We start from the raw sequence: 20672 nt of genomic DNA, 5'->3' as shown, positions 1-20672 counted from the left end.
TATTCCTTTCTACTGCCCAGCTGCCTGGGGAGTGCTGCACCGTGTACCACGGTGCGGGGAGAGCACCTCCACTTCCTCCTTCCTCACTGGTCTGCCTTCTGCAGATGTTCTGCCCTTGCCCTCTGTGAAGGTTCGTCTTTGTTTCCTGATGACCTAGTAGCTAGAGTCAGGTGTTTTCTTTGGTTTTTCGGTAGTTTGACTTCTTTTGTGAATTGCCTGTTTCATGGCCTCTGCTCATCTTTTCTACTGAGCTATCGAGTTTTGAAACTGGTATCTAGGAGTTTGTTGTACATTCAAGGTGCCCTTTTGTATGTCATACATGTTGCATATATTTTTCCCCAGCTGGCTATTTGCCGTTAAACTTATTTTTATTTAGTTTTACATTAAAACTTCTCAGGTTTGTTTTTTTTTTTTCCTCATGGTCTTTAGGTTCTACGAGGTGTTTATAAAGGTCTTCCTCTCCCCAAGCTTAGGAAATTATCCACCTATGTCTTTTTTTCTAGTACTTTTATGGTTGTACTGTCACATTTAGACCTTTGCTCCACCCACATTTACTTTAAGAAATAAGGTCATGGTCCTGCTTGTTTTTCCCAAATAGTTAATAAGTTATTTTGCACTATTTATTAAATACCATATCATTTATTTCAGTGCTTTGAAATACCATCTTTAGAATAAACCTGCATATTTACTTGGATCTACTTTTAGATTATCTATTGTGCTAACATTCGATTTTTTTTTAAAAGATTTTATTTATTTATTTGACAGACAATGAGAAAGGGAACACAAGCAGGGGGAGTGGGAGAGGGAGAAGCAGGCTTCCCGCTGAGCAAGGAGCCTGATGTGGGGCCCGATCCCAGGACCCCCGGGATCATGACCTGAGCTGAAGGCAGATACTTAACAACTGAGCCACCCAGGCACCCTAAGATTCCTTTTTTAAATTTTATTTTGCCTTCTCACATTTTTCTCCTCTTTCCCCCCATTCATCTACCTTTAATGGAAATATATTTTAAGTTAATGAAAAATATTCATTGTGGCACTTAGGGAAAATAGCAGGTTCTATTTAAAAACACCTTAACCTAAATATGTCTACCCACAGGTAGAGTAGAAGGTCAACATCAGGTGGAAATTTGGTAGCTGTCCAAAGATCTCACGCCCCCTGAAGAATCTATCAAATTGTCCAAGAGCCCATCTTTAAAAATGTATTTATTTTAGCGAGAAAGCATATAGGGAGAGGAGCACTGGAAGGAGGGAGAAACCCAAGTAGACTCCAGGCTGAGAGTGGAGCCCAGTGCAGGGCTTGAGCCCATCACCCTGAGATCACAACCTGAGCCGAAGCCAAGAGTTGGACACCCAAGCGACTGTGCCACCCAGGTGCCCCCAAGAGCCTATTTTTAAGATACAATTTTGTTAGAAAACGAATGTGAGCATATTTACTTCAGAAGGCCAGTGTTTTAATTCATCTGTATTAATCAAGTAAACCCTCATGGGACCCTGAAGAGAGAATATAAAGGACAAATTAATTCGGGGGCCTGAGGAGTAGAGCTGACCAGGAGGAGTAGAAAGAAGATAAAACTTCACTAACCTGTCAGACAAGTACTAGATGATCTCCCTTATGTGTGGACTCTAAAAAAGCTGGACTCCTAAAAACAGAGTAGAACAGTAGTTACCAGAGGCTAGGATGGGAGCACCGGGGGGTGGGGCCGTGGGTGGGAGCACTAGGGAGCTAATCATTTCAGAGCAAAAACTTGCAACCAGTAGATGAATAACTCCTGGAGTTTCAGTGTGCAGCATAGTGATTGTAGACAGCAATACTGTATTATAAACATCAAAGTTGCTAAGAGGCTAGATCTTAATTGTTCCCATGACCCTCCCACACAATCAATCATGTGGTAGGGGTGTTAGCTAATTCCATGGTAATCATAAAGGTATCAAATCGACACATCATACACCTTAAAGTTATATATGTTATATGATATGTTGATTAGCTCTCAATAAAAATAAATAACATTTTTTTTTAAAGAGTCCATTATAATTAAAAGGAAGGGTGAAAGGAAGAGGTGAGTTCCATCCTCAAGGATAAGATTTGCCAGTTTCCTCCATTAGTTTCAGGAGGAAAACCCTCATGGGGCCCTGATATAATATATTTGGGTCAGTTTTTTTCACCCAGGCTGTTTTTTGGCAGTTAAAAACAGACACCCACCACGGGATGCCTGGGTGGCTCAGTTGGTTAAGCAGCTGCCTTCGGCTCAGGTCATGATCCCAGAGTCCTGGGATCGAGTCCCACTCCTTGCTCAGCGGGGAGCCTGCTTCTCCCTCTGCCTCTGTCTGCCTGTGCTCGCTCTCTCCCCTCTGTCTCTCTGACAAATAAATTAAAAAAAAAAAAAAACAGACACCATATTTATAAAAATTGTATTTGAGTTTTTTAACCTTGCTCCCAGGACAGGGTTGCCCAAACTAACCTACCTTGTGGGCAAGAGTGCCCTCTTCTGGCAAAGCTGTACTCGTGACAATTAAAAAATAATAGGGACCCCTGCTGTGTATATATGTAGATGGGCATATGTATCTTTGCTCACTTTTCTAACCATTTTGTTACCTTTTTTTTTTTTTTAATGAAATTGCAAAGAGTAGGAACGAACTTACTTTTGATAGATTTATTAGATTGCCCTTCAGGATTCTCCTGAGTACTTTATACCCCATTCCCCTTACCTTTGCCAGCTTTGAATATTAGCACAAGTTTTTTTTTATTTTTTTTAAAGATTTTATTTATTTATTTGAGAGAGAGAGAAAAAGAGAGCAAAAGCAGGGGGAGAAGCAGAGGGAGAGGAAGAAGCAGGCTCGTCACTGAACAGGGAGCCCAATGTGGGGCTCCATCCCAGGACCCGGGGATCATGACCTGAGCCGAAGGCAAATGCCTAACCAACTGAGCCACCCAGACCCCAACACATGTTTAATCTCTGTCAATATGATTAATAAAAAAGTACTTCTGTGTTATATTAATATATTTTTAAAAGATTTTATTTATTTATTTGACAGACAGAGATCACAAGTAGGCAGAGTGGCAGACAGAGAGGCAGAGGGGAAGCTGGCTCCCTGCTGAGCAGAGAGCTTGATGCAGGGCTTGATCCCAGGACCCTGACATCATGACCTGAGCCAAAGGCAGAGGCTTAACCCACTGAGCCACCCAGGTGCCCTGTGTTATATTAATATTCTTTGATTATCAGAAAAGCTGATGGTCATCTTTTCATATTTAATAAGTCCTGTCATTTTCTTTACTCCACTCTGCTTAATCAAATCAAGCTGCAGCATACAAGCACTTACGAAATCATCTTAAGGAAATTCCCTGTGTTCCTAGTTTGTTGAGTGCTTTTTTTTCTCCCCCATGAAAGCATGTTGGATTGTGTCACATGCTTTCTCTGTGCCTATTGAGATGATCATGTGGGACTTTTCATATGATATATTATAATGATTGATTTTTATATGGTGAACCACCTAGCGTTCTTGGAGTTTTTTGTGTGTTCTTTTTATTTATTTATTTTATTTGAGAGAGAGAGAAAGAGAGAGAGAGGAGCTGAGGGGAAGGCCAGAGGGAGAGAGAATCTCAAACAGACTCCTCACCAAGCCTGATGCAGGGCTCAATTTCACGACCCCGAGATCATGAGCTCAGTTGAAACCAAGAATTGGACGCTTAACCAACCAAGCCACCCAGATGCCCCCACCTTGCATTCTTGCAATAAATCTCATTTGGCTATGGTATATAATGCTCTTTTTTTTTTTTTTAAGATTTTATTTACTTATTTGAGAGAGAGTGAGAGAGAACACAAGCAAAGAGTGTCAGAGGGAAAAAGAGAAGCAGACTCCCTGCTGAGCAGAGAGCCTGACATGGGGCTTGATCAGGGCCTCCAGAATTATGACCTGAGCTTAAGGCAGATGCTTAACCAACTGAACCACCCAGCAACCTTTATAATCCTTTTACTATGATGCTGCATTTGGTTTGATGCTGGATTTTGTTGAGGGTATTTGTATCTGTACTCATAAGAGATATTGTTATTTAGTTTTCTAGTGATACCTTAGTCTGGCTTTAGTTAAAGGGTAATTCTGGCTTATAACTTTAAGAAGGACTGGTGTTAATTCTTTAAACATTGAGTAGAGTTTCTCATGAAGCCATTTGGTCCTGGGCTTTTCTTTGCCGGTGGGGGTTTGTGGGTTTTTGTTGTTGTTGTTGTTGTTTTGGTTACTGATTCAATCTGTTATTAAAGGTTACTCAGATTTTATATTTTTTCCTGAATTAGTTTTAGTACTTTCTGTGTTTCTAGGAATTTGTACAACTTCTTGTAGATTATCTGATTGTTGGTATACGGTTGTTCATAGTATTCTCTTATAACCCCTTTTATGTCTGTAAGGTAGGCAATAATGTCCTCATTTTCATAATAATCTGTCTTCTCTCTTGGTCGGTCTAGCTAAAAGTTTGTTAATTTTGTTGATCTTTTCGCAGAGCCAACTTTTGGTTTCATTTATTTTTTCTACTATAATCTATTCTTCATGTCATTTATCCCTCCTCTAATCATGATTTCTTTCATTTTGCTTGCTTTATATTTAGTTCTTTTTTTTTAGTTTATTAAGGTGAGAAGTTAGGTTATGGATTTGAGATCTCGGGTTTTTTTAAATGTAGAAACTTATAGCTATAAATATCCCTCTGAGCACTAGTTTTGCTGCATCGCATAAATTTTGATATATTGTATTCTTTCACTCATCTCAAACTATTTCCTAATTTTCTGTGATTTCCTCCTTGTCCCACTGGTTAATTTCCACATATTCGTGAATTTTCCAGTTTTCCTTCTGTTACTGATTCCCGATTTTATTCTGTTGTGGTTGGAGAACATATTTTGTATGATTTTGGTCTTTTTAAAAATTTCACAAGAATTGTTTTGTGGTTTCACGTACAGTCTGTCCTGGATGATGTTCTGTGTGCCATTAAGAAGAATGTTTTTGGATGGAGCATTCTCTAGATGCTGGGAGGTCCGGTTGGCTTACACTATTGTTCAAGTTCTCTGTTTCTTTGCTAATATGTGTAGTTGCTCAAGTCATTGTTGAAAGTAAGATTAATGTCTCCAGTTCTTATTTTATTTTATTATTTTCAGTGTTCCAGAATTCATTGTTTATGCACCACACCCAGTGCTCCATGCAATACATGCCCTCCATAATAGCCACTACCAGGCTCACCCAACCCTCCATCCCCCTCCCCTCCAAAACCCTCAATTTGTTTCTCAGAGTCCACAGTCTCTCCTGCTTCGTCTCCTCTTCCAGTTTCCCCCAACTCCCTTCTCTCCTTCTCCACATGTCTTCCGTGTTATTCCTTATGCTCCACAAGTAAGCAAAACCATATGATTCCAGTTCTTATTTTTAAACCGTGTTTTCCCTCAATTCTGTCAATTTTTGCTTCATGTATTTTGGAGCTCGGTTATGTATATGAACAATTTTTAATTAAATATTCTTTCCCCACATAAGTTCTCTCCCTCTATTCCCAACAGTGTAGCATAATCTGAATTTTTTAGATTTTTTGACAGCCAAGAATTTTTGTTCAACATCTTTTTAAAAACATCTACTCTCCTACATGAAATATACATAAAATTTTTAAGAGTTTAATTTTCGTCTGTGCTACACAAAGATAATAGTTTTTGTTGCCAAGTACCATACAAAAGAAAATGTTATGTAAGAAGGTGACAACATTTGTATAGTATGATTGTGTACGGTGCTTCCATGCACATGAGCAGTGGCCTGCTGAAGCCAGCTTATGTTTTTCAGCGACACCGCACTGAGAGCTTGAAATCCACCCTGGTGAGAGTCTTTACACCATAGAAAGGAAATGCTACAAAAAGGGGAACTCTGGCCCTAGAGAGCCAGTTGCAAAACATTTACTAGCATATCACTGCATTAACCCCATTTTCAGATTAGATACAAAAACCAAAGCCTCCAAACGTTGAAGAGTAGAAATACCTTCCCCAAACTTACTCAACCACTTAAGTGGTAGCTAGATAATCAAACATAGTCCTTCTACCTGAAAATACTCTTTGTCCCTAAGCATCCCTATACCCCCACATGCATTCTCCTTCCCTACACCAACAGAGAGGCCTAGAGTATTTGGGGACAGTTTCTACAAAATCCATCATGGGCATTTATTTAATAGGATTTGCAACTCCTACTACTATTAGACTCTTACTACTTACTACTATTAGATTCTTACTACTATTAGGGAAAAATAATTTTCCAGGTACTGATATTTTAATGATTAAGATTTTATTCTGCCAAGATAGTATTTTCTGAAAGTCTTTTCTTTTTGGCCTTTTAAAAATCATGGTATTGGCCAGCCATTAAATTCAATGAAAATTTCTTTGACAGAGGCTGAGACTTTGAGTAAAGCGATCAAGTACACTAAGAAAAGTTTAGTCAGTGCAACACCATTTGACCGGGAGGTTCACAAGGCCACAGTGTGAGTGGGGAAGTATGCTGTACTGCGCACACAGGTGTCTGTGCGTTTTCATGGAGCGTGGGAATAGTGAAGTCTGGTAGCAGTATGCTAAGAAGTGAATTTCCTCCTGAACACTTGAAGGCACAAGCATCTTTCAGTTTCTGAGTTCATTTTTGTTGGCGCTCTGCTTATACCACAGGCCAAAGGAGGGCTTAGTCTTCTTCAGGCTTCGATTGCCTTTCATTTTTACCTCCTCTGGACCAAAAGCTGTCATCTTTGTTATTACATTTTCTCTTCTGTTGCATCTCCACATTTTTCCTATGTAATACTTCAGGATCCAGGAGGAGCACAGTATTTTCATAAATGACTGCCCTATGCTGAGAATGAAAGGTCATACCATAGATATTTTAAACTCTGCTCTCCTTCATATATTCAATTATCGTGCTCACTTTTTAATTTAAATTCAATTAGCCAACATATAGCAGATCCTTAGTTTTTGGTATAGTGTTCAGTGATTCATTAGTTGTGTATAACACCCAGTGACCATTACATCACGTGCCCTCCTTAGTGCCCATCACCCAGTTACCCCATCCCCCCCACCTACCTCCTCCACAGCAACCTTCAGTTTGTTCCTGGAGTCAAGAGTCAGTCTCTCACGGTTTGGCTCCCTCTCTGTTTTCTTCCCATTTAGTTTTCCCTCTCTTCCTTTATGATCCTCTGCACTGTTTCTTATCCACTTAGGAATACTTAGGAAGTATTGTACTTTTAAGTACAATACTGTAGAATTTTATATATATATACATATATATATATGTGTGTGTGTGTATATATATGTAAGTATGTACATCACCCACTAATACTATATAGTACTTCTCAACTGTCCTAATCTTACTTCACTGCATATTTTTTCTTTCCAAATGAACTATTCTCTATTTGTTCCTAACGAATCTCATCCAGTTCTTTTTGTCTCACTTCTCTTAACTAGTCACACACCTTTAAAAATCTGCCTCCCCAGAATGTTACTCAAATAGTTTGGTGATGTTGGCAGATTTCATGAGTGTAATTAATTATATATCTTTTTTTCTAAGTCACCACCAAAATTTTAAAAACTGAGGGCCAATTCTTGCATAACACCATCCTAAGTGCACATGATCTAACATGCAGATGGCAAAGGCCACCTTTTGGAGACCTCCTGCTACTCCATAGTTAGTATGCCAGCGTGATTATACAGTGAGGATGCAATACGGAACTAAGTAACAAGGCTGAAAACTAAATCAAGGCTTAGTAAATATAAGGGCTCCCTATGGAGATGGAGGACCTAGAGCTGGGCACATTTTTCGTTTTGTTTTTAAAAATATATTTATTTTATTTTTAATTTAGATTCAGTTAATTAACATATATTATTTGTGTCAGGGGTACAGGTCTGTGATTTATCAGTCTTATATAATATCCAGTGCTCATTACAATACATGCCCTCCCCAGTGTCTATCACCCATTTAACCCATCCCTCCACCCCTCTCCCCTCCAGCAACCCTCAGTTTGTTTCCTAAGATTAAGAGTCCCTTATGGTTTGTCTCCCTCTCTGTTTTCATCTTGTTTCATTTTTCCCTCTCTTCCCCTATGATCCTCTGCCTAAATTTCCTAAATTCCACTTTCCTAAATTCCACATATCAGTGAGGTCATGTAATTGTCTTTCTCTGATTGACTTGTTTTGCTTAGTGTAATACACTCTACTTCCATCCATGTTGTTGCAAATGGCAAAGCTTCATTTTTTATGGCCTCATAATATTCTGTTGTGTATATATACCACATCTTCTTTATCCATTCATCTGTTGATAGACATCTTGGCTCTTGCAAATGGCAAGACTTCATTTTTTGTGGCTGCATAATATTCCATTTTGTATATATACCACATCTTCTTTATCCATTCATCTGTTGATGGACATCAAACTATAGACATCATAGTTTGGCTATTGTGGACATTGCTGCTATGAACATTGGGGTGCAGGTGTCCCTTTGGATCACTACATTTGTATTTGGGGGGTAAATATCCAGTAGTGCAAATGCTGGGTTGTAGGGTAGCTCTCTTTTCAACTTTTTGAGGACCCTTCATGCTGTTTTCCAGAGTGGCTGCACCAGCTTGCATTCCCACCAACAGGGTAGTAAGATTCTCCTGTCTCCACATCCTTGCCAGCATCTGTCGTTTCCTGACTTGTTAATTTTAGCCATTCTGAATGGTGTGAGGTGGTATCTCATTGTGGTTTTGATTTGTATTTCCCTGAGGATGAGTGATGTTGAGCACTTCTTCATGTGTCTGTTGGCCATCTGGATGTCATCTTTGCAAAATGTCTGTTCTATCTTCTGCCCACTTCTTGATTGGATTATTTATTCTTTGGGCTTTCAGTTTGATAATTCTTTATAGATTTTGGATACTAGAAGCCAGGCACATTTTTATATTTTAATTTTCTCTGACACTTTAGAAATTGTTTGCCGATGAGTCTTGGTATATAATAAAACTTGTATAATGATATCTGGCTTTTTCCCCAATATTTCTAAAGATTCATTTTAAGATTTCATTTATTTATTTGAGAGAGGGAGAGAGAAAGAGAGCACATGCAGGAGGAGAGAGAGAAGAAGAGGGAGAAGCAGACTTCCTGCTGAGCAGGGAGCCCACCGAGGTCGAGCTCCCTCCCAGGACTCTGGGACCATGACCTGAGCTGAAGGTGCAGACACCTGATTGACTGAGCTACCCGGGTGCTCCAAAACTTCTAAAGATTTAGAAGTGAATTTGTCAGTCCTAATCCAGTTCAGTTATTTTTGACTCCTGGTTTCTTACGTAATTCTAATTTGCAAAATAGGAACTGTAGTCTCTCCGTCACAGGTTGTTGCAAACTTCAGTGAGAGGACCTATGGAGCGTGTTTAGCACAGTGCATAGTACATGATAAGCACCAAATAAGTGGATGTTGTTAATATTCATGCTAAAGCAGCTACTATTTTTGAGCACTTCTAACGGGCCAGATGCTACAAGGCTGTTACGTTATGATTCCTTTGGTAATTTAACTTCTTTGTTTAGCACCTAACTAAAGTAGGTGCTTCTGTGAAATGTTTTTTTGCTGACGACTGCTTCTGATTTCAGTTTGGGACCCACCCTGGAACCTGAGGAAGTGGTAGACAGGCTGATGAATGGGATCCTGACTGAGGAGAAAATGATTTTTATTCCATCTTCAATAAGCTTTTTAACAGTGGTGGAAAAGTAAGTGACATTTACAGTTATCACCATTAGAAGATTTATGTATTACATATTTGTATTTAGATTTAAACCAGACATTTGATAAAGTACAATTAAATGGAGTTAAGTTTTTTTTAAAAAGTTAAGTTTCAATGTCTATCAGTTGTTTTTTCTTAAAGATTTTTATTTGTCAAAGAGAGAAAGAGAGAGAAAGAGAGCACAAGCAGGGGGAGCAGAAGGAGAAATAGACTCCCCTCTGACCAGAGAGCCTGGTGTGGGACTCAGTACCAGGACCCTGGGATCTTGACCTGAGCCAAAGGCAGACACTTAACCAGCTGGGCCACCCAGGCATCCCAATCCACATCAGTTTCTAAAACCACGTTTGTTAATCCTTAAAGCAGCGTTTGTATAGCAGTTGAGTAAATGAACTCAATAATTTCCACAAGTTTTTAAGTTTTCTTTCTAGAGAATGAAAGGTGTATATTTCTGAAAGTCTTGTCTCTTGGATGAATGACTATAGAGAAGTATAGTTTTTCAGCATTATTACATGATGGAATCCTAGAACAACAATATTAGAAGAGACCATAGTTAGGTTTTAGGTATTCATCTAAATACACAAAGATAATCATCAAGCTCTTATTTTGTGCAAAGTCACACTGAGGGATAGGAATTGTTAAATACATTTTATAATTTTAAAGATCCTTGAGCTTTACTACTTGCATGGACCAGTGGCATCAGCATCACCTGGGGGTTTGTTAGAAAAACAGAATCTCTGGATATCCTGAGTCAGAGTTTGCATTCCTGTAGGATCCACAGCTGATTTGAATGCATATTCAAATTTGAGAAGCATTTCTTTAGGGCAGTAGTGCTCAGCTTTGGTCATGTTGGAATTCGCTTGGGAGTTTCCAAAATACTAAGGCCTGGGAGCTGCTCCCCACGACTGATGTAATTGACCTGGATTGTGGGCTGGTCTCTGAGAGATACAACTTTCCAAGTGATTCTGACGTACAGCCAAGATTGGAACGCACTGGCTTAACTTACCTTCCTGATAGCACATTGCCTCATTACTCACATGGGAACACTGTGTAGCAGTGAGGCTGGTCCAGGTCATGAGGGGAATGTGAAGAGGTGACTTAGGTTAGAAGAGGGAAGGAAGGAAAGAAGGAAACCAGCCAGCCAGCTTCTTGTTCTCTGTTCCTACAGTTGGGCTTCTGCAACATAGTGGGATATCAGGATCGCTTGGGAAAATAATTTTTTTTTTGAAGATTTTATTTATTTATTTGAGAGAAAGTGAGAGAGATAGGGGGAGAGAGCACAGGCAGGGAGGAGAGGGAGAAGTAGGTTCCACGTGAGCAGGGAGCTCGACATGGGGCTCGATCTCCTGACCCTGAGATCATGACCTGAGCCGAAGGTAGTCACTTAACTGACTTGAGCCACCTAGGCACCCTGGGAAGATAATTTTTAAAAATAGATGCTTTGGATCTGACCTCTAAAGGATTTAATATAGGATATTTTGGTTGGGACCCAGACATCTGTATTTTAACAGGCAACTGTCACAGGCAGTTGGTTCAAGATTGTACTTTGAGAATGACTTGACCTCGGAACTGAAAAAATTTCAAGAGATCAAAAGCATACATGACACATGTCGGGCTTTTTAGCCCCTTCTGCAAGGAGCTATAGTTGTACATCCCTTAGAAGTTTAGGTGGTAAAACTCAAGGATCTCCTGGGAATAACCAGGTTAAAACCTGTGATGTATTTAGCATTATTTTTGTTACATTTCGTAAGTAAGCACTCAGTGACTATAGTCCTTTAGAATGTAAGTCTATGAGGGAAGGAAGTTCACCTGTTTTCATCACTGTGTGTAACCCCTATACTTTGAAGAGCTGATGGACATATGGAGGGGGCACCAAAATGTTTGTTGATTTAATAAATTAATTCTATTTCCTAGACCATTACTATAGAGACTCAAATATTGTGCTTTGGAGTTAGAGGAAGCTGTGTTTATGACTTGTTCACCACATGAACACAAAATGAGTTGTTTAACTTCCGTTTTTTTTTTTAAGGTTTTATTTATTTGTCAGAGAGAGAGTGTGTGTGTGCACAGGCATGAGTGGGGGAGGGGCAGAGGAAGAACCAGGCTCCATGCTGAGCAGAGCCCAATGTGGGACTCAATCCCAGGATTATGACCTGGGATTATGACCTCAGCCAAAGGCAGACTCTTAACCAAGTGAGCCACCTAGGCATCCCAAATTGTTGAACTTCTTAGAAGCTCATTGTCTTCATCTGCCACATGGAGATAGTAAGACATTATAGGATCGTGAGAAATAAATAAAATGATGCATTTAAAGTATTTAGTATATTGTAAATACTCAGTAAATGTTATATACAGCTATTATTATTATAATTAACACTGTTATTAGCATTGCCCTGATTTTTCTCTGACTGAATCAAACTTTGGTGCTCAGTTGCCAGGCCTTTTTCAATGCCATCTGGTCAGATGTCTGTATATTCAGCTGATCCTGTACAGCATGGCTTTGAAATGGAGGGGTCCAGAGATGGATTTTTTGTTGTTGTTACAGCACAGTATTGTAAATGTATTTTCTCTTCCTTATGGTTTTCTTAGTAACATTTTCTTTAGTTTACTTTATTGTAAGAATATAGTATAAGGAAGGGGGAAGATAATATAATATAGTGTATAATACATATAACATGTAAATGTGTTATTAACTGTTTAGCTTCTCAATAAGGCTTCCTTCTGGTCAACAGTAGGCTTTTAGTAGTTAAGTTTTTGGAGTATCAAAGCACATGTGTGTTGTGCAAGGTCAACTATAGTTATGGCGACTTACATATTCTGTTTAGATTCTCTCAGTCTTACTGGAATGGGATGAATTCCTCAATATTCTTAAGTCCTGGCATATCTCATTCTATTGCCCTCCATCTCACTGTACTCTCAGATACTGTGTTTTTACAAACCAAAGGTTCGTGGTAACCCTGTATCAAGCAACTCTACCAGTGTCATTTTTCCAACACCATTTGCTGACTTCCTGTCTCTGTCACATTTTGATAACTCCTGAACTATTTCACACTTTTTCACAACTATATTTACAGTGATCTGTAATCGGTGATTACAGATCACTGAAAGCTCAGATGATGGTTAGCATGCTTTAGCAATAAAGTATTTTTTAATTAAGGTCTATAGACTTTTTTAGACATAATGCTATTGCATACTTAATAGACTATACTATAGTGTAAACATAATTTTTATATGTACTGGGAAACCAAAAAATTCATTTGACCTGCTTTATTGTAATATTTGCTTTATTGCAGTAGTTTGGCCCCAAACCTGCAGTATAGGGTGGGAAGGGGAAAAAATTAGACCTACTATATGTCTGTCATAAACAAAAAAAATGTTTAAAGCATTTTAGATTAACACATTGATTCTTCACAAGAACACTGTAGAGCAGGCGTTAATTTTTCCATTTTCCCATGGGAAATTTAAACTCACAAGTTAAATAACTTGTTCAGCATTATGCTCAAAACCAAGTGCTTTATCTGCATTTTCATTTAGTAGTTCTCCCTCAGTCTCTCAGTGGAACATTTTAATAATATTTTGAATTATAAAGTATAAAATTAGTTCTGTTCTCACGTCCTTTACAACATCATGTTTCTTATTTTAAAAGACTTTAGCCTCTCAATTCCTCAGTTCTAGGCACCTCCTCTCTCAGATCTTCTGAGAAACACAGGTGTGTATCTGTTTCAAAAATTAAGTATTTCAAGTCACTGCTATCCTAAAGGAGTTGAAGCCTCCTTCCTTTTCTTTTTGAAAAAGAAATGGATTTAGGGATGCCTAGGTGATTCAGTCAGTTAAACCACTGCCTTCGGCTCAGGTCATGATCCCAGGGTCATAGGATCAAGTTCCACATCAGGCACCTTGCTCAGGCAGAGCCTGCTTCTCTCTCTGCCTCTGCCTGCCACTCTGCCTGCTTGTGCTCTCTCTCTCTCTCTTTACGACAAATAGATAGATAAATAAAATCTTAAAAAAAAAGAAAAAGAAAGAAATGGATTGAATTGGAAAGATCTTAGAGGAGTGACTCAGAGTTAAAACTCCTAATCTTAAAACTAATCTTATTTAATATAATACATGGTAAAGGATACACCCAAACTATAGATTACAGATATGTACTATCTCTGTGGGTTGAGAAATTACTGATAACAGACCCTGCTGTGAATGTGGTAATGTCTTCCTTCTCAGTCTTAGGTTAGCTATCATGCAGCACTTAAATCTGTGAGAAAATAGTAGTGAAGGGGAGCAAGAGACAAATCATGCCTTTGGTGTTTAGACAAGGCTTATAGGAGTCCTCATCTGAGGCTCTCCAGAGACCATAGGATGGAAAGCTCCATCCTACAGGCATTTCCATAGTGGATAGATGAGAAAACAGCGCTGTAATGGGGAGACTTTACAAATACCCATTGTTAAGTGGGGACTAGGGCAATAAGACTGAAGTCGGGTTTTTTTTAAGAAATATCCAAAAAACTTCCTTATTCTTAAAGAGAGAAAGAAAGAAAGAAGAAAGAGAAAGGAAGAAAGAGAGTCCAACAAATAGTTTCCTTTTTTTTTCCTTTTTTTTTTTTGTTTGACAGAGAGGAAGATCACAAGTAGGCAGAGAGGCAGGCAGTGGCAGGGGAGGGAGGAAGCAGACAGTTGGTGGGGGGGGAGCAGGCTCCCCGCTAAGCAGGGAGCCCGATGCGGGGCTTGATCCTAGGACCCTGAGATCATGACCTGAGCTGAAGGCAGAGGCTTAACCCACTGAGCCACCCAGGTGCCCCAAAAGAGTTTCCATCTTATACGTGCCTATTCCTCCTTCCTCTGTTTGTATGTGATTATAGTCCAGTATCTGATTTATACATGACATGTAGCTGCCTCATATATAGAATGTAACTAAAGTTCTTTTTCTTATACAAAAAAATGATGATACATGATAAATGTAAGTATTTTAAAAGAAGAGATATTTTACAAATGCACTTAATGAATTAATTTCCTAATTATTTTCATGTACTCCCTTTTTTTTTTCCCCTTTTTTTAGGATCCTTCCGGAGCGTTTCCTGGCATATTTAAAACGAAAGATCAATGTTAGGTTTGATGCAGTTATTGGATATAAAACTAAAGGACAGTAAGTCCTACACTGACTACATTCCACATTTAGTTGATGTAAATACGTATCTTCAAAAATACCAGCTTTCCAAAACATCATTATATTTAAGTAGCATAACTTAAATTCTTTTTCATACATTAGCTAAAAATAAATAGAACTGACTTACAAGGGTTAAGTTGATTTGATCTAATACTAATCAGAACTTAAACGAATGCTTAGACTTCTGCTTTTCCTAATTAACTTTTCTTCTTCAGTATCATCTTTTGAGGCCCTGTAGGTCCTCATTTATTATCACTTGTCCTTAAGGTGAAAGCTGATTTCATATAATACAAAGAGGGGAGTATCTTAGGAATTGACCTTATAGAAAATGGAGAAAAGGAACAAAAATAATTTTATAATTTCTAAGATTTTGTGCCTTGTGAAGTCTTTGCAAAATTTGTACTATAAATGTATAAGATATATTTTTATTTCTAATTGTACTTAAATTTTATATAATTCACATTTCCTTTTCTAGTCTCCATAAAAACAAAAACTTCAGGCTCTCTAAATACAATGAAGGACTGTATCTACTGGCATTTCCCAGTGAGTTTCATGTGATGTAAGAAATGTCACTGAAACATTTCATCTTACACATTACCACTCTGTTTCCTGAAAGATGCCTGACATTCCAAAGCCAAACATTTCATCTCAAGGAAACTAGAGATCCACGCGTGTTGCAGGTATAAAAGCATCATTGGGATTTGAGGCAGAGAATTAGGAGAATGTACCCATGGTGGCAACAATAAACAGATTTAAACTTTTGTCTCCATCTTTTCATCTTGAACAGAACTTTCCCTAACCTTCAAGTGAAAGGAAAATGGATTATGTAATCAAAGGTCTTTTTTTTTAATACCCAGAAATTTCTCGGATATGATTGGTGCTCAGTGTGATGAGAATTTAAGATCTGACCTATAAATGGAAAAACTAAGCAGGCTTGCTGAATTTCTATTGAAGAAAAAATTTTCCAAGATGGTATTAGACACATACACAAATGAGAGAACTTTGGTCCTTGTGTCAGAAGGTCCATACTCAGAAAACATATAAATCAGAATACTCACCCTTGTGAAATAGAGTAAATGGGTCACATTAGGTACATAAACTTCAGGGTTAAAGATCTTAATTCTGTTTCTATACAGAAACATATTTATTTAATATTTAATATTTATTGATTTACCTCCAGGAATTCTGTGTAGCAGGTGAAGTTGAAGGCATTGTTGAAATTCCTGTAGGGAGCAGGAGCCCAGAAGAACCTTAGAGGTTGGAGCCCCAGCTCTGCCGACAGCTTAATGAATACTCTACAGGGTTCCGGGATTTTGTTTTAGGCTGTCAGCATGAAGGTCTCTTCATGAGACTCAGCATGAGACTCTAGGTCTCAAAATTTGTAACATATATTTTAAGTCTCAAGACTTGACTTAAGTCATCTCATCAGTGCCGCTGCGGATTAGAAGGATCATAGGATAATCTGCTTAGGAAGGTTATACCTGAGATTCTATAATGAGAGAATTTCACAGCAGGTATTCCTGCAATAAATTTCTCCCTACCTATCAGATTCCTTCTTGATACAGAGAATCCAAATGCAATTGCTGTCAGACTACATTCTACATTCAGTGGATATCTGAGTCAGGAATACCTGCCTTCAAAAACGTTGTTACATTTCTTTATTTTTAAGATTTTATTTACTTGACAAAGAGAGACACAACGAGAGAGGGACACAAGCAGGGGGAGGGGAGTGGGAGAGGGAGAAGCAGGCTTCTCACGGAGCAGAGAGCCCGATGCGGGACTCGATCCCAGGACTCTGGGATCATGACCCGAACTGAAGGCAGATGCTTAATGACTGAGCCACCCAGGTGCCCCAACACTGTTACATTTAAATAAAATAATTTAAGATTCTTCTCCACCCATGGGTTGTACTGTGGGAGCACTCTGTTAGAGAATTTGTGAATAACCCCAGAATTCATAGATTTGCCTCAACCCTGTCCTGTTAGCAGAGACTCACAGTAGAGGGCAGAGAGTCTCATAAAGTCCGCTTAGAAGTCATCTTTGTTCTTTTCATTAAGTGATTCCTGTCCAGCTTGCCAAGCAGAACAATGAAGTAAGCGAGGAGAACATCTTCAGCAAACACTTCAGGAAGATAACCAAGGCCCCAAATATACAGATAACTTTCCTCTTCTCACAGTAAACATGTTCAGCTCTTAACACACTTGTCTGAAATTAACACTTTGGTGGGGTCTGGCATTAACCATGACTAGAAGTAAGTATTATTTGGATAGTATGTTGACAGAGTGGGACTTGGTCCCTTTTAGGAACATTAACCACATGCTAGCACAGTTTGCCATTTAATTCTCCAGCAATTCTGTGTAGCAGGTGATGTTGAAGGCACTGTTGAAGTTCCCCCAGGGAGATTCTTCCCCAGAAAATCTTAGAGGCTGGAGCCCCAGCTCTGCTGAGAGGTTAATGAATGCTGTAGAGGTTCAGGACTTTTATTCTCTGCCCTGCTTCCAAAAAAAAAGCTTGCTCTGATTCACTAACATCAGGCAATTACTGCTGTGACTCTAGGTCTGAAAACTTTTAACTGTTATTTGAGTGAATGAATTCTAACTCTGAACCCACGTCTCCACAATTTAGTGGGAAAATTCTTCTCAGCCATCAATAGGGCTACCTCTGAGAGTCACACCAAAATCAAAGAGGCTTACCATGTCTTGGGGTAAACAGGAAAGACTTCTCTAATTGTCAACTCATGGTACTCTGTGGTACTAAACTAAGAACTTGATGTCAGATGGTTTTCTCTTTTGTGGGGTAGGGAAATTCTGACTGTTGGCAAGGAACCAGCCCTCACTAGACACACCATAAAACCTTCCTGAGCCCTCGATATCACCCTGGGAGCCTCGCCATGGGATGACTAGGACTCACTGGCCTTCCCCAGCCCCTTAGAGAATACTCCCAGGCTTGCCTTCAAAAACACTCTTCCCCATCCCTATCCCCAAGCCACAGAGTCTCTCTTGCCAGATACCTGCTTTTTAATGGAAATGAGGATTAGAAAGAGTGAGGAATCAGGTCCAGGCAAAGGGTTAAAACTGACTCTTAGTAGGTCCTCAACACCAGCTTGGCTAGTGCGTGAATAACTAATAAGGATTTTGCTGTGGGGAAGGGGGCAATTATGAAGAGCTTCCTCTCCCAGGCTGGGTGATTGTCTCCCTTGAAGAATTCTGTGTGGTAGACATCGTTCTTCCCATTTTATAGCCCAAAGAGATTCAACAAATTTAACCTTAAATCACACAGCTACTCAGAGGTCAAGATGAGGCACTGGGTGTGGTGCATAAACGATGAATTTTGGAACACTGAAAAGAAATAAAATTATATAAATGAGGGGCGCCTGGGTGGCTCAGTGGGTGAAGCCTCTGCCTTCGGCTCAGGTCATGATCTCAGGGTCCTGGGATCGAGCCCGGCATCGGGCTCTCTGCTCAGCAGGAAGCCTGCTTCCTCCTCTCTCTCTCTCTGCCTGCCTCTCTGCCTACTTGTGATCTCTGTCAAATAAATAAAATCTTTTTTTAAAAATTATATAAATGAAAGAAAAATGAATGCAAGTTTGCTGACCTCACTATTCCAGCATCAGGGGACTTCTTGGAGATTTGAACTATCACCCTAAACCCTCTCTACTTCCTTTTACCCAAGCTTTTCTTGGTATTCAAACAATATTCCAATATTAGCCAATGATAATCTCTGACTAAAGCTCGTTGATCTAGGAATTACTTTAAAGTGAAACAAAATGTTACATGCGGATACCCAAGTATTCTACCTGAAAAAAGTCTAGCCTGGAATGGCCCAATATCACAACAGTCTAAAGTATCCTGAAATTAAAATGCTGAGCCTGAAAATACTGGGATAGTCTTGATCTGCCCTGGACATCACACCCTTCCCCAAAATACATATGAATTCCCAATTGACCATAGATCCAAACTGACCTCTCAAGTTTTTTTATTTTTTCTCTTTCATTTCTTTCTTTTTTTTTCTTTTTAATTGGTATAGGGATGACTAGACAATCTAGAGATAGAGAGAGATGTGCCTTTTACTTTCACAGTCTTCCCTATAATTACAAGTGGACTAGTGGACTGGTATGGCCAAAAGAGCACTGGGCACTCTAATTCAAGCTAGCCATGCTGGAACCTCCATTTCCTCATCTGTAAAAGGATTTAATTAGACTGTATGATCTCCTCCACTATCTCCATTTCCAATTACATAAATGTCTTATAAACAATACACACAAAATCTAGCATCTTCTCTAGACCCTCCGTGTTCCCTGACAGAGACTACCAAGTGTCCAAGCTAAAAACCTAGAATTACACCTGCCTCCTTCCCCTGGCTCACCTTTATCCTTCAGCTCACCCAAATCCTCTAAGCTCTGGCACATAACATTCAATATCGGTCATCATTCCCACATATCCAGCCTGAATCTCCCCTCTGAATGCCACACACATAAGCAATCACCTTCTTGATGTCTCTGCAGGTATGACCAACAGGCCTTTCACTCCATGATTTCTGAAACTGAGCGGGTGTCCCAAACCTATTCCAAACCCCATTATTCCAGTTGCTCAGGCCAAAAAACTTAGTGTCATCCTTGACTCCTTCCCCATTCATTACAAAAGCAGTTCTGTTTGCTCTACCTTGAGAATATGTCCAGAATTTTATCACCTCTTATTACCTACCCCCTGCCGCCATCACCTCCTGTTCCCCCCCCCCCCCCGGCCAGCAGCCCAAATAATTCTTCATTAAAAACACAAAAATTGTTAAAATAGGCTCTATGCCCAGTGTGGAGCCCAGTGTGGAGCCCAATGTGGAGCTTGAACTCAGGACTCTGAGATTAAGACCTGAGCTGAGATCAGGAGTTGGACACTTAACTGACTGAGCCACCTAGGCACCCCCAGAATGAGTCTTTAAAATATGAGATCATGTCATGCTTCAGCTCAAAATCCCCCATTAGCTTCTCACCTAAAACTTAGAGCTAAAGTCCTTACCATAAATTAGAAGGCCATATGTAATCCAGTCTTCTTACCCAACCTTACTACCTGCCTTAGAGTTCTTCAGAGAAACAGAACCAGTAGGAGATTTCATATACATACATACATACTTAAAAGGAGGGATAATATTTCAAAGAATTGAAGAATTGGCTCACATTATTGAGGGAGGCGAGCAACTCTGAAACCTGTTGGAGGCTGGCAGGCTAGAAACTCTTGGACAAAAGTTGATCCTACAGTCTTAAGGCAGAATTTCTTCCGACTCAGGGTGTCTTAGTCAGTTCAGGCTGTTACAGCACAATACCAAAGACCAGGTGGATTTTAAGCAACTCAAATTTTCCTCCCAGTTCTAAAGGCTGGGAGTTCCAAAATCAAGCCACCAGGACTTAGCATCTGGGGAAAGCCTGCCTCCTGTTTCACAGCCAACCAGCCTGTCTTCTTGCTGTGTCCTCACATGGCAGAAGGGACAAGGGAGCTGTCTGGGATCTCTCTTACAAGAATCCTAACCCCATTCATGAGGGCTCCATCCTTTTGAACTAACCATCTTTGCATACCATTACTTTGAGGATTAAGTTTCAATATACAAACATTCAGTCTATAGCACAGACTCCTTCTAGTCCTTGGATGTTCCATGATCTCTCACCTCCCAGTGACTCTACACGTGGTTTCCTGTATCTGGAACATCCTTCCCCTTATGGCCAACCCCTCCCCCGTTAGGTCCCATTTATGGCTCAGCTCCCACCCTCCCCCCATCCTCAGGTCTGGTGATGC

At 39.6% G+C, this 20672-nt stretch overlaps 1 protein-coding gene across 1 annotated transcript in view; it reads left to right on the top strand.

Moving 5' to 3' along the window:
* HSD17B11 (hydroxysteroid 17-beta dehydrogenase 11) overlaps positions 1–15650 on the top strand; it is a 38009-nt gene extending 22359 nt beyond the window's left edge. The window contains exons 6-7 of the mRNA XM_059375601.1: positions 9604–9720; positions 14782–15650. Coding sequence (XP_059231584.1) covers positions 9604–9720; positions 14782–14872 — 208 coding nt within the window. The 3' untranslated portion in view covers positions 14873–15650. The remainder of the gene's footprint in view (positions 1–9603; positions 9721–14781) is intronic.
* Positions 15651–20672: the final 5022 nt, after the last annotated feature.

The sequence above is a fragment of the Mustela nigripes genome, chromosome 1 (genome assembly GCF_022355385.1).
Source record: "Mustela nigripes isolate SB6536 chromosome 1, MUSNIG.SB6536, whole genome shotgun sequence".
In the NCBI taxonomy this organism is placed as follows: Eukaryota; Metazoa; Chordata; class Mammalia; order Carnivora; family Mustelidae; genus Mustela; species Mustela nigripes.
The sequence above is the reverse complement of the archived record's forward strand: the minus strand, read 5'-3'. Positions and strand labels throughout refer to the sequence as shown.